The sequence below is a fragment of the Brassica rapa genome, unplaced genomic scaffold, assembly GCF_000309985.2.
Source record: "Brassica rapa cultivar Chiifu-401-42 unplaced genomic scaffold, CAAS_Brap_v3.01 Scaffold0354, whole genome shotgun sequence".
NCBI lineage: Eukaryota > Viridiplantae > Streptophyta > Magnoliopsida > Brassicales > Brassicaceae > Brassica > Brassica rapa.
The window spans coordinates 13,392-28,308 of NW_022610296.1; the positions used below are offsets into that span (position 1 = coordinate 13,392).

The 14,917-nt window shown below is 40.0% G+C and overlaps 2 protein-coding genes across 2 annotated transcripts; both read left to right on the top strand.

Moving 5' to 3' along the window:
* The first annotated feature begins 2,072 nt into the window (after nt 1-2,072).
* Nucleotides 2,073-3,392, top strand: LOC103849420. The gene has a single exon (XM_009126185.3). It carries the CDS (start codon nt 2,073-2,075, stop codon nt 3,390-3,392), a length of 1,320 nt encoding a protein of 439 aa, XP_009124433.2.
* LOC117130203 lies at nt 3,379-5,504 on the top strand. The gene is made up of 2 exons (XM_033283224.1): nt 3,379-3,931; nt 4,005-5,504. Exons 1-2 carry the CDS (start codon nt 3,440-3,442, stop codon nt 5,502-5,504), a joined length of 1,992 nt encoding a protein of 663 aa, XP_033139115.1. The 5' UTR covers nt 3,379-3,439.
* Nucleotides 5,505-14,917: the final 9,413 nt, after the last annotated feature.

The following is a 14,917-nucleotide window of genomic DNA, read 5'->3' on the forward strand; positions in this document are numbered from 1 at the left end:
TTAGCAAAGAAACCCTAAGTCTTTCAGTTGTGTGAAACATTGAGAGCAGCCGTGTGACATATCAAAGAGCCGATCCATTGTTCTTTGTGGCGTCCATCGATCCATTCCATTCCTTGTCTGAATCTTGAGAGAGACACACGTCCAACAAGAGCCGGATCCATATCTATCTTCCTATCCGACCTAGGCATCTTGCTGAGAGAGACATACGTCCAGCAGCAGATTCCATCCGCCAATCAACTCTTTTCTCTATCTTTTGTTTTAGATTTCATTCATCCAATTCCATAAAAACCAAAAGAATCATATCTTGTTCTGTTCTTGTTCCTATTGAAAACTCACTAAAGGTTCCTATATGTTTCAGGATCGAACACAAGCAAGAGACGAGCCGGCCGGTACCATCCATCCGAGGCAAGGTTGAACCGCGGAACGGCCATCCGTCCATCCGTTCGACCCTCTGACCCGTGCCTACAACAGTCAGAGACGTTCTTACAATGCACCAGCATCCATCAGATTATTCAGAATCAAACAAGACCATACTTGCCATTTTTGGAGTCAAAAGCCATCAATTCTCAACAGCTCTTTTACCATCATGATTGGCACGACTTCTATACATATTTCTTCAGTAAAGAAGTTCCCAAGAAGCTCACTTACAGCCTCAAACCGTCCAGATACAAAACCAGAATCAAATCCCTTGAAGAAAGCCATTGGAACCAAAAATTCTCCTAACGGCTAGTTTATCGGTTTCCTTGTTTAGTTTTTGTTTCCTTTCTTTTTTTGTGACCGTTTGGTCTCTGTATGAGGTCATGCTCTATATAAGCAGACCCATTTGTATACTTTAGATTCACCTTTCAATCCTTAAGAAATAATATTCAGTTTGTTTATTTTTATCAAAGAGAGTCTTTGAATAGAAATCTGTCTTTAGGATACTTGAGTGATTCTTGTGTTCTATTGATTCGTCTAGCATAGGTTGTTTGAGTTATTCAACAGCCAGTGTTATTCCAGATTGAGAGAGTCAATCAAACCCACGGATTGAGAGAGTCAATCATCTTCTATCCAACATCATCTATCCATCTTCCATCTTCAAACAACTATTCATCAATCTTTCCATCCCTTTATCTTTTCAGTTTCTGTTCTTATTTTAATTATTCATAAACTCATTGTTCTTCATTGTTTCCAGGTTAGATTGGATTAAAAGGAACAGCAAGTCGTCCATCTTCACCATCTTTCCATCCGGTCTTCATCCTTACCGATAAGATCAACCCATCGCCCATCCATCTCATCGACCCAGCTTCCCAGCCTGCAACATTTGGTATCAGAGCTTAAAGCTCCTATATCAGGTGATATCAATCCATATCTATCTTTGTTCTTTTCATTCCTTGCTAGTTTTCATTTATAAAAAAAAAAAAAACCATAAAAATTGTTATTTGCTTCAAGTTTGAATTTCTGCATTTTGTGTTCTTGAGAAAAGAAAATTAAAAAGAGAAAGAGTTTTGTTAGTTTGATCCACGAAATTCCTTTAACATATTAGTCTAGTTTTTTGCATTCATTTCCCCCAGCTCCCCTTTCCATATTTAATTTTGCATACCATAAAATCTCACATTTTGAATTTTTCTCATTTATGTTGCATCATTTAAAAAAAAAAAAAGAAATCTCATATATTGTTTCATGCCTATTTCGTGCATACCATATAGTAGTTATATTGTGCATTTAAATATATATATATATAAAAAAAAACCATTTAGTCATTTTTTGCATTAGTTCATTTCCTAGTTTCCTTTTTCGATTTATTTGCATTAAAAAAAAAGTGTTATGTGTTTCCATTAATCTGAAAACCAAAATAAAAACTTGTTTCTTTGTTTATTTTAAATATATTTCGTGCTGCTTCTGATATATATTAAAAAAAAAAAAAAAAGAAGGAATTTTCCATTCTTGTTTTCAAACTTTTCAAAAAAAAAAAAAAATTAATAAGTTTCCATTTTGCTCATTATTCTTTCCTTTGTTTGTCTAGCCACGAATTGATTCTTCTTTTATCTGTTTGTGCAAGGTAAACATTAAGAAAAGACAGAAGAGACGCCATGGAGTATTACTCAGAAGAAGAAGACTTTTTTGATTCAAGCCAATGTTCCGATATCGACGAAACCGACCAAGCATGGTCCAGTAAGGAGGATGGCTTTGAAAGATCGTGTTCTGCTGATGAATACTCTAGTTCAGAGTATGGAGACGACCCTGGTGAAGAAAGTCCTGAACCTAAACCACCAGACCACTCTCAAGGCAACACAAGATTTTACAAGAAAGGAGGTTGCCGAGAAAACAAATCATGGAGCATTGACACTGATTCTGAAATCAGTATGGGAGAGGAAGATGAATGTGATCCACATCCTACCCAGGCTTGCAATCCTCTTAAGAAATCACTGACGCCAGCCAGCTATGGAGTTACTCCATACAAAGTACCTGGCCGATCCAAATCCACCACAGCACAATCAACACCAGCTGCCACAAAGAAGCAATCCAGAACAGAACGTGGGAACACACCTGATTATCTAGTCTTTTCAGGTTCTAGCATGGACCCTGGAGTCTATTTAAGATGGGAGGATGATATGAAGCAGTGGCTGCGAGCAAAGAACATCCCAAAGGAAGATAAGCTATCATATGCCCTTGATATGCTTATTGGAAAAGCTTACACTTGGTGGGAACAAGAAGATGCCCAGACCTACTACTCTAATCCAGTACTCAATTGGGGAGATCTTAAGGCACGCATGTATAAGGAGTTTGTAAGGAAGCTCAGGGCCAGCAACAAAGTTCTCACAAGGCCTATGTACCAAGAAAATCGGTGGAGTTCAATGTCAACACCAAAGGCAAGACCAGCTGCTGATAAGAGTCACGCCCACTGTCCTGATCCAAGGAAGTCATTGTCCACTTCAAAGAAGGCAGAGGAGGTTGAGAAACTTTCTCCAGCCAAGAAGTATCAAGGCTGGACAAGCACCACATCAAAGCACCATCACCAAGCAACATCAAGGAAAGAGGTGTCTAGCTTAAAACCAGAATCTGCTTCTATGCCTATGAGTGCTCACGGCCTTAAGCCCAAGAAGGTGACATCAAGTGTCCCTACACTTCACAAAGGAGCTATGAGGTCGTCCCAAACAGAGAAGTTTCAAGAGAGACCAATCCCTACACTTTTGATGGAATCACAAGGGATACAAGAAGTATGTCAAAGGTCCAAAGAAACTTCCAACCAACAAGAGAACATAAGAAGCCAAGGTAAGTCCTCTAACTCTAAAAATTTAAAAGATCAGACATGTTACAGATGTCATAGACGTGGACACTTTGCTGCTGTTTGTCCATCTAAGAAATTGAAAGAAACATCACTAGGAGAGAAAACTGAAATATCAAAATAAGTGATAGTTTAATTCAGTCTGATTTGTTGGTTTCCAATGCTTGTATAATGCACTTGTCTATGCCAAAAGGTGTTAATACAGGTCCTAAGGAGCATGAGTCCATTGAAGAAGAACCACCAGGAGAAATTATTGAGATGGACCCGAATAAAGCTCAAGACATAAGGAAACACATGTTCCTTAAGGAGATCAATTCCGAGGCATCCATACTGCCCAATCCGACCAGCACTACACCAGATATGATCCAACATAAAGATATAATTAGTAAAGCTAATTTGTGTGTTCATGGTACAGGAAGCCCAAGTTTGGAACATAGGATCCAAAAGAGTAATGGGGATAATATTTCCAACAAATGGAGGCAGAATCCAAGCCAAAGTTATACAAGAAAGAGTGAACCACAAGAAAGTGAGGCCACGACTGAATGTACCAGAGTTTCTGAGGCCACTCCAAGAGAAGTCCAAGGTCATGAGATCATTCCTGAGCCACTCCACAATTGGAAGATAAAACCAGAACCATTGATTTTTCTAGAACCAAAACTCAAAGTAAGTTTTACTTTAGATCAGTGTGTTTCTTTCTTACTCCTTGACAACATTGATGCACTTGTCTTTCCCAAAGGATTTTGAGACAGGTTTAGGAACTCAGAAGAAGTGCACGGCCCAAAGACAAAAGACACCAGTTCTGATATTAGGTACATCACTTGATTTAAATAAAAGAACTGATAGTCTTGTTCCATTAAAACTTTCAAATTCTAGATTTATGCACTTGTCTTTGCCAAAGAGTTTTGATCCAGGGATAAGACAAGGTGATGGACGACCAAGCCATGGTAAAAGGATGGAAGAGAACCAGGGACAGCACCTGACTTGTCCACAAAACGTTGAAGGAGACGCAAGAAGCATCAAAAGCAAACAAGCTGCCAAAGAGCAAAACATCCTTCAACTAGCTAAAACCATTTGGGTAAATCTGAACTTTACTTGTCTTATTTATAAATTTTCAAACCCAGATATAATCCACTTGTTTCCTGCCAAAAGTGTTGAATTTATTTCAGGGGCAGAGGCTAAGCATCACATTGATGAGCAACGCAAGGAGATCACAAAGTGTTTACATGCCAAAAGAAATAAAGAAGTTGTCATCAGCAACCTCTTGATCCTAGACGTTCCAGAAGATAAGACACCACCCAGCAGAGTGCCAGACCAAAACAGAGGAGTAGCCTTGTCGTTCCTACTCAAAGAAGAGCCACCATATGTGCCATCAAAGATCAAACCCATCGAATACCAAGGTAAGGTCCTAGAATCTCAAAAGAGGATGAAACCTAACTTGCTCTATCTTGGTGCAGATTATCCAGTTTCGAGGTCGAAACTTTTTCAAGGGAGAGGGTATGATGCGGTCATCAAATCAGTACCTGAACCAGAAGCCAACCAGTTGCACCAAACAGCTAATCCAAAGACTCACCAGGATATGTGTTCAATCAAAACGGCGTATCTCACCAACCAGGAAGACATTGTCCATGAAACTAAATTTCCTGCACTCTACGCTCAACAAGGAGTCAATCCCAATTGGTATCATCATCAAAGATACTCGGACAAGGAAGATATGAATTTTACAAACCGGAGGTTCTCCATCCCGTCCATCTGCGAGTATCCGAGTTTAGAAGTTGTTTCAAGCCCAACAAAGAAGCGTTCCGACCCAAACCAAAGCTTGGACTTCAAGAAGGATCTCTTAGCTTTCCAACAAACCAAGAATGGGAAGAAAAGTCCACGGAAATATGGAGTTAAGATCAATTTCTCAAAACCGGACAAACCAGTTCTGCACTTGCCTTATTTGGAAGCTGGCCGGTTCAATCAATTGCAAACCAGACATTGGCGACCAGGAGAGACATGTAACCATTCAGGAGACCAATCCAAACGTCCAGGAGAGTCAGAGACGTTCTTACAATGCACCAGCATCCATCAGATTATTCAGAATCAAACAAGACCATACTTGCCATTTTTGGAGTCAAAAGCCATCAATTCTCAACTGCTCTTTTACCATCAAGATTGGCACGACTTCTATACATTTTCTTCAGTAAAGAAGTTCCCAAGAAGCTCACTTACAGCCTCAAACCGTCCAGATACATAACCAGAATCAAATCCCTTGAAGAAAGTCATTGGAACCAAAAATTCTCCTAACGGCTAGTTTATCGGTTTCCTTGTTTAGTTTTTGTTTCCTTTCTTTTTTTGTGACCGTTTGGTCTCTGTCTGAGGTCATGCTCTATATAAGCAGACCCATTTGTATACTTTAGATTCACCTTTCAATCCTTAAGAAATAATATTCAGTTTGTTTATTTTTATCAAAGAGAGTCTTTGAATAGAAATCTGTCTTTAGGATACTTGAGTGATTCTTGTGTTCTATTGATTCGTCTAGCATAGGTTGTTTGAGTGATTCAACAGCCAGTTTTATTCCAGATTGAGAGATTCAATCAAACCCACGGATTGAGAGAGTCAATCATCTTCTATCCAACATCATCTATCCATCTTCCATCTTCAAACAACTATTCATCAATCTTTCCATCCCTTTATCTTTTCAGTTTCTGTTCTTATTTTAATTATTCATAAACTCATTGTTCTTCATTTTTTTCCAGGTTAGATTGGATTAAAAGGAACAGCAAGTCGTCCATCTTCACCATCTTTCCATCCGGTCTTCATCCTTACCGATAAGATCAACCCATCGCCCATCCATCTCATCGACCCAGCTTCCCAGCCTGCAACATTTGGTATCAGAGCTTAAAGCTCCTATATCAGGTGATATCAATCCATATCTATCTTTGTTCTTTTCATTCCTTGCTAGTTTTCATTTATAAAAAAAAAAAAAAACATAAAAATTGTTATTTGCTTCAAGTTTGAATTTCTGCATTTTGTGTTCTTGAGAAAAGAAAATTAAAAAGAGAAAGAGTTTTGTTAGTTTGATCCACGAAATTCCTTTAACATATTAGTCTAGTTTTTTGCATTCATTTCCCCCAGCTCCCCTTTCCATATTTAATTTTGCATACCATAAAATCTCACATTTTGAATTTTTCTCATTTATGTTGCATCATTTAAAATAAAAAAAAAAAGAAATCTCATATATTGTTTCATGCCCATTTCGTGCATACCATATAGTAGTTATATTGTGCATTTAAATATTTATATATATAAAAAAAACCATTTAGTCTTTTTTGCATTAGTTCATTTCCTAGTCTCCTTTTTCGATTTATTTGCATTAAAAAAAAAGTTTTATGTGTTTCCATTAATATGAAAACCAAAATAAAAACTTGTTTCTTTGCTTATTTTAAATATATTTCGTGCTGCTTCTGATATATATTAAAAAAAAAAAAAGAAGAAGGAATTTTCCATTCTTGTTTTCAAACTTTTCAAAAAAAAAAAAAAAATTAATAAGTTTCCATTTTGCTCATTATTCTTTCCTTTGTTTGTCTAGCCACGAATTGATTCTTCTTTTATCTGTTTGTGCAAGGTAAACATTAAGAAAAGACAGAAGAGACGCCATGGAGTATTACTCAGAAGAAGAAGACTCTTTTGATTCAAGCCAATGTTCCGATATCGACGAAACCGACCAAGCATGGTCCAGTAAGGAGGATGGCTGTGAAAGATCGTGTTCTGCTGATGAATACTCTAGTTCAGAGTATGGAGACGACCCTGGTGAAGAAAGTCCTGAACCTAAACCACCAGACCACTCTCAAGGCAACACAAGATTTTACAAGAAAGGAGGTTGCCGAGAAAACAAATCATGGAGCATTGACACTGATTCTGAAATCAGTATGGGAGAGGAAGATGAATGTGATCCACATCCTACCCAGGCTTGCAATCCTCTTAAGAAATCACTGACGCCAGCCAGCTATGGAGTTACTCCATACAAAGTACCTGGCCGATCCAAATCCACCACAGCACAATCAACACCAGCTGCCACAAAGAAGCAATCCAGAACAGAACGTGGGAACACACCTGATTATCTAGTCTTTTCAGGTTCTAGCATGGACCCTGGAGTCTATTTAAGATGGGAGGATGATATGAAGCAGTGGCTGCGAGCAAAGAACATCCCAAAGGAAGATAAGCTATCATATGCCCTTGATATGCTTATTGGAAAAGCTTACACTTGGTGGGAACAAGAAGATGCCCAGACCTACTACTCTAATCCAGTACTCAATTGGGGAGATCTTAAGGCACGCATGTATAAGGAGTTTGTAAGGAAGCTCAGGGCCAGCAACAAAGTTCTCACAAGGCCTATGTACCAAGAAAATCGGTGGAGTTCAATGTCAACACCAAAGGCAAGACCAGCTGCTGATAAGAGTCACGCCCACTGTCCTGATCCAAGGAAGTCATTGTCCACTTCAAAGAAGGCAGAGGAGGTTGAGAAACTTTCTCCAGCCAAGAAGTATCAAGGCTGGACAAGCACCACATCAAAGCACCATCACCAAGCAACATCAAGGAAAGAGGTGTCTAGCTTAAAACCAGAATCTGCTTCTATGCCTATGAGTGCTCACGGCCTTAAGCCCAAGAAGGTGACATCAAGTGTCCCTACACTTCACAAAGGAGCTATGAGGTCGTCCCAAACAGAGAAGTTTCAAGAGAGACCAATCCCTACACTTTTGATGGAATCACAAGGGATACAAGAAGTATGTCAAAGGTCCAAAGAAACTTCCAACCAACAAGAGAACATAAGAAGCCAAGGTAAGTCCTCTAACTCTAAAAATTTAAAAGATCAGACATGTTATAGATGTCATAGACGTGGACACTTTGCTGCTGTTTGTCCATCTAAGAAATTGAAAGAAACATCACTAGGAGAGAAAACTGAAATATCAAAAATAAGTGATAGTTTAATTCAGTCTGATTTGTTGGTTTCCAATGCTTGTATAATGCACTTGTCTATGCCAAAAGGTGTTAATACAGGTCCTAAGGAGCATGAGTCCATTGAAGAAGAACCACCAGGAGAAATTATTGAGATGGACCAGAATAAAGCTCAAGACATAAGGAAAACATGTTCCTTAAGGAGATCAATTCCGAGGCATCCATACTGCCCAATCCGACCAGCACTACACCAGATATGATCCAACATCAAGATATAATTAGTAAAGCTAATTTGTGTGTTCATGGTACAGGAAGCCCAAGTTTGGAACATAGGATCCAAAAGAGTAATGGGGATAATATTTCCAACAAATGGAGGCAGAATCCAAGCCAAAGTTATACAAGAAAGAGTGAACCACAAGAAAGTGAGGCCACGACTGAGTGTACCAGAGTTTCTGAGGCCACTCCAAGAGAAGTCCAAGGTCATGAGATCATTCCTGAGCCATTCCACAATTGGAAGATAAAACCAGAACCATTGATTTTTCTAGAACCAAAACTCAAAGTAAGTTTTACTTAAGATCAGTGTGTTCTTTCTTACTCCTTGACAACATTGATGCACTTGTCTTTCCCAAAGGATTTTGAGACAGGTTTAGGAACTCAGAAGAAGTGCACGGCCCAAAGACAAAGACACCAGTTCTGATATTAGGTACATCACTTGATTTAAATAAAAGAACTGATAGTCTTGTTCCATTAAAACTTTCAAATTCTAGATTTATGCACTTGTCTTTGCCAAAGAGTTTTGATCCAGGGATAAGACAAGGTGATGGACGACCAAGCCATGGTAAAAGGATGGAAGAGAACCAGGGACAGCACCTGACTTGTCCACAAAACGTTGAAGGAGACGCAAGAAGCATCAAAAGCAAACAAGCTGCCAAAGAGCAAAACATCCTTCAACTAGCTAAAACCATTTGGGTAAATCTGAACTTTACTTGTCTTATTTATAAATTTTCAAACCCAGATATAATCCACTTGTTTCCTGCCAAAAGTGTTGAATTTATTTCAGGGGCAGAGGCTAAGCATCACATTGATGAGCAACGCAAAGAGATCACAAAGTGTTTACATGCCAAAAGAAATAAAGATGTTGTCATCAGCAACCTCTTGATCCTAGACGTTCCAGAAGATAAGACACCACCCAGCAGAGTGCCAGACCAAAACAGAGGAGTAGCCTTGTCGTTCCTACTCAAAGAAGAGCAACCAGATGTGCCATCAAAGATCAAACCCATCAAATACCAAGGTAAGGTCCTAGAATCTCAAAAGAGGATGAAACCTAACTTGCTCTATCTTGGTGCAGATTATCCAGTTTCGAGGTCGAAACTTTTTCAAGGGAGAGGTATGATGCGGTCATCAAATCAGTACCTGAACCAGAAGCCAACCAGTTGCACCAAACAGCTAATCCAAAGACTCACCAGGATATGTGTTCAATCAAAACGGCGTATCTCACCAACCAGGAAGACATTGTCCATGAAACTAAATTTCCTGCACTCTACGCTCAACAAGGAGTCAATCCCAATTGGAATCATCATCAATGATACTCGGACAAGGAAGATATGAATTTTACAAACCGGAGGTTCTCCATCCCGTCCATCTGCGAGTATCCGAGTTTAGAAGTTGTTTCAAGCCCAAGAAGCGTTCCGACCCAAACCAAAGCTTGGACTTCAAGAAGGATCTCTTAGCTTTCCAAACAAGCCAATAATGGAAGAAAAGTCCACGGAAATATGGAGTTAAGATCAATTTCTCAAAACCGGACAAACCAGTTCTGCACTTGCCTTATTTGGAAGCTGGCCGGTTCAATCAATTGCAAACCAGACATTGGCGACCAGGAGAGACATCTAACCATTCAAGAGACCAATCCAAACGTCCCGGAGAGTCAGAGACGTTCTTACAATGCACCAGCATCCATCAGATTATTCAGAATCAAACAAGACCATACTTGCCATTTTTGGAGTCAAAAGCCATCAATTCTCAACAGCTCTTTTACCATCAAGATTGGCACGACTTCTATACATATTTCTTCAGTAAGAAGTTCCCAAGAAGCTCACTTACAGCCTCAAACCGTCCAGATACAAAACCAGAATCAAATCCCTTGAAGAAAGCCATTGGAACCAAAAAATTCTCCCTAACGGCTAGTTTATCGGTTTCCTTGTTTAGTTTTTGTTTCCTTTCTTTTTTTGTGACCGTTTGGTCTCTGTCTGAGGTCATGCTCTATATAAGCATACCCATTTGTATACTTTAGATTCACCTTTCAATCCTTAAGAAATAATATTCAGTTTGTTTATTTTTATCAAAGAGAGTCTTTGAATAGAAATCTGTCTTTAGGATACTTGAGTGATTCTTGTGTTCTATTGATTGGTCTAGCATATGTTGTTTGAGTGATTCAACAGCCAGTGTTATTCCAGATTGAGAGAGTCAATCAAACCCACGGATTGAGAGAGTCAATCATCTTCTATCCAACATCATCTATCCATCTTCCATCTTCAAACAACTATTCATCAATCTTTCCATCCCTTTATCTTTTCAGTTTCTGTTCTTATTTTAATTATTCATAAACTCATTGTTCTGCATTGTTTCCAGGTTAGATTGGATTAAAAGGAACAGCAAGTCGTCCATCTTCACCATCTTTCCATCCGGTCTTCATCCTTACCGATAAGATCAACCCATCGCCCATCCATCTCATCGACCCAGCTTCCCAGCCTGCAACATTGAACAGACAGCCCACGTGGGCCAAAATCACCCAAATAGTCCACGGGAAGGGCCAGCGTGCTGAGTCCAAGGACCAACGTGCTGATATGTGTACTGATGGACAGCCTAGGACGTCCTGTGTGTGCTGACGGACACACACTGACACACACGGACAGCCACGGACGTGGCCTTTTGAGATTGACACATGCACCGGTTCTAACTCTTCCTAACTTTGATAAACCTTTTGAGATTGAATGTGATGCTTCAGGGACAGGAAAAGGAGCCGTGCTGACCCAAGGAGGCCGGCCAGTGGCCTTTTTCAGTGAGAAATTGAGTGGAGCCGCCCTCAATTACCCCACCTATGATAAAGAGCTATATGCTCTAGTAAGGTCGCTTGAAACTTGGCAACATTATCTTTTGTCTAAAGAGTTTATTATTCATACAGATCATGAGACTCTTAAGCATTTGAGGGGCCAGACCACACTCAAGAAGAAGCATGCTAGGTGGCTGGAGTTCGTGGAAACTTTCCCTTATGTGATCAAGTACAAGAAGGGAAAGGACAACATAGTGGCCGACGCCCTATCCCGGCGCCACACACTCATTACCACCATGGAGGCTAATATCATGGGTTTTGAGCAACTCAAAATGTCTTATGAAACTGACCCTGACTTTTCTGAGCTTTACAGTAACACGGCTAAGGGGGCCATGGGTCCATTCTATCAGCAGGACGGGTTCCTCTTCAAGGAGAAACGCCTGTGTATTCCTCATGGTTCCATGCGAGATTTACTGACCAGAGAAGCTCATGGGGGTGGGTTGATGGGGCATTTCGGTCGGGACAAAACTCTGAGCGTCCTGTCCGACCACTTCTATTGGCCCCGGATGAGGCGCTACGTCGAGAGTCTTTGCGCCAAGTGCACTGTCTGTCTCAAAACCAAATCCAGGTCGCATCCTTATGGATTACACATGCCTTTACCTATTCCTATTGCACAGTGGGTCGACCTGTCTATGGACTTTGTGCTGGGCTTGCCCAAGATAGAACACAAGGATTCTATTTTTGTTGTAGTGGACAGGTTCTCCAAGATGGCACACTTTATTCCGTGTTCCAAGACCAATGATGCAAGCCAAACCGCTGATCTCTTCTTCAAGGAAGTGGGGCGCTTACATGGAGTGCCTCGTACCATCGTGTCCGACCGAGACACAAAATTTCTCAGCCACTTCTGGAGGACATTGTGGAAAAAGCTTGGAACCAAGCTCCTTTTCTCGACCACTTGCCATCCACAGACTGATGGACAGACCGAGGTAGTAAACCGTACACTCTCTCAGTTGTTGAGGGCTACGGTGGGTAAGAATCTTAAAAACTGGTTGAGTTGCTTGCCTTTCATTGAGTTTGCTTATAACCATGCAAGGCACTCTATTACTAATCTCTCCCCTTTTGAGATCGTGTATGGCTTTAGACCAGAGACGCCCATGGACCTAGCCGCATTGCCACCAGCCATGCAAGTCAGCCAGAGTGGTGACAAAAAGGCTGAGTTTGTGAAGTCAGCGTTAGTTTGATCCACGAAATTCCTTTAACATATTAGTCTAGTTTTTTGCATTCATTTCCCACAGCTCCCCTTTCCATATTTAATTTTGCATACCATAAAATCTCACATTTTGAATTTTTCTCATTTATGTTGCATCATTTAAAAAAAAAAAAAGAAATCTCATATATTGTTTCATGCCCATTTCGTGCATAGCATATAGTAGTTATATTGTGCATTTAAATATATATATATATATATATATATATATAAAAAAAACCATTTAGTCTTTTTTTGCATTAGTTCATTTCCTAGTTTCCTTTTTCGATTTATTTGCATTAAAAAAAAAGTTTTATGTGTTTCCATTAATCTGAAAACAAAAATAAAAACTTGTTTCTTTTATTATTTTAAATATATTTCGTGCTGCTTCTGATATATATTAAAAAAAAAAAAAGAAGAAGGAATTTTCCATTCTTGTTTTCAAACTTTTCAAAAAAAAAAAAATTAATAAGTTTCCATTTTGCTCATTATTCTTTCCTTTGTTTGTCTAGCCACGAATTGATTCTTCTTTTATCTGTTTGTGCAAGGTAAACATTAAGAAAAGACAGAAGAGACGCCATGGAGTATTACTCAGAAGAAGAAGACTCTTTTGATTCAAGCCAATGTTCCGATATCGACGAAACCGACCAAGCATGGTCCAGTAAGGAGGATGGCTGTGAAAGATCGTGTTCTGCTGATGAATACTCTAGTTCAGAGTATGGAGACGACCCTGGTGAAGAAAGTCCTGAACCTATACCACCAGACCACTCTCAAGGCAACACAAGATTTTACAAGAAAGGAGGTTGCCGAGAAAACAAATCATGGAGCATTGACACTGATTCTGAAATCAGTATGGGAGACGAAGATGAATGTGATCCACATCCTACCCAGGCTTGCAATCCTCTTAAGAAATCACTGACGCCAGCCAGCTATGGAGTTACTCCATACAAAGTACCTGGCCGATCCAAATCCACCACAGCACAATCAACACCAGCTGCCACAAAGAAGCAATCCAGAACAAAACGTGGGAACACACCTGATTATCTAGTCTTTTCAGGTTCTAGCATGGACCCTGGAGTCTATTTAAGATGGGAGGATGATATGAAGCCGTGGCTGCGAGCAAAGAACATCCCAATGGAAGATAAGCTATCATATGCCCTTGATATGCTTATTGGAAAAGCTTACACTTGGTGGGAACAAGAAGATGCCCAGACCTACTACTCTAATCCAGTACTCAATTGGGAGATCTTAAGGCACGCATGTATAAGGAGTTTGTAAGGAAGCTCAGGGCCAGCAACAACGTTCTCACAAGGCCTATGTACCAAGAAAATCGGTGGAGTTCAATGTCAACACCAAAGGCAAGACCAGCTGCTGATAAGAGTCACGCCCACTGTCCTGATCCAAGGAAGTCATTGTCCACTTCAAAGAAGGCAGAGGAGGTTGAGAAACTTTCTCCAGCCAAGAAGTATCAAGGCTGGACAAGCACCACATCAAAGCACCATCACCAAGCAACATCAAGGAAAGAGGTGTCTAGCTTAAAACCAGAATCTGCTTCTATGCCTATGAGTGCTCACGGCCTTAAGCCCAAGAAGGTGACATCAAGTGTCCCTACACTTCACAAAGGAGCTATGAGGTCGTCCCAAACAGAGAAGTTTCAAGAGAGACCAATCCCTACACTTTTGATGGAATCACAAGGGATACAAGAAGTATGTCAAAGGTCCAAAGAAACTTCCAACCAACAAGAGAACATAAGAAGCCAAGGTAAGTCCTCTAACTCTAAAAATTTAAAAGATCAGACATGTTATAGATGTCATAGACGTGGACACTTTGCTGCTGTTTGTCCATCTAAGAAATTGAAAGAAACATCACTAGGAGAGAAAACTGAAATATCAAAAATAAGTGATAGTTTAATTCAGTCTGATTTGTTGGTTTCCAATGCTTGTATAATGCACTTGTCTATGCCAAAAGGTGTTAATACAGGTCCTAAGGAGCATGAGTCCATTGAAGAAGAACCACCAGGAGAAATTATTGAGATGGACCAGAATAAAGCTCAAGACATAAGGAAAAACATGTTCCTTAAGGAGATCAATTCCGAGGCATCCATACTGCCCAATCCGACCAGCACTACACCAGATATGATCCAACATCAAGATATAATTAGTAAAGCTAATTTGTGTGTTCATGGTACAGGAAGCCCAAGTTTGGAACATAGGATCCAAAAGAGTAATGGGGATAATATTTCCAACAAATGGAGGCAGAATCCAAGCCAAAGTTATACAAGAAAGAGTGAACCACAAGAAAGTGAGGCCACGAATGAATGTACCAGAGTTTCTGAGGCCACTCCAAGAGAAGTCCAAGGTCATGAGATCATTCCTGAGCCACTCCACAGTTGGAAGATAAAACCAGAACCATTGAT

Bases quoted from the DNA above. Each gene is read 5' to 3' on its own strand.
- LOC103849420 (XM_009126185.3), top strand. From the start codon at position 2,073: ATGGAGTATTACTCAGAAGAAGAAGACTTTTTTGATTCAAGCCAATGT.
- LOC117130203 (XM_033283224.1), top strand. From the start codon at position 3,440: ATGCACTTGTCTATGCCAAAAGGTGTTAATACAGGTCCTAAGGAGCAT. The intron at 3,932-4,004 runs GTAAGTTTTACT...TCTTTCCCAAAG, and splicing joins TTCTAGAACCAAAACTCAAA to GATTTTGAGACAGGTTTAGG.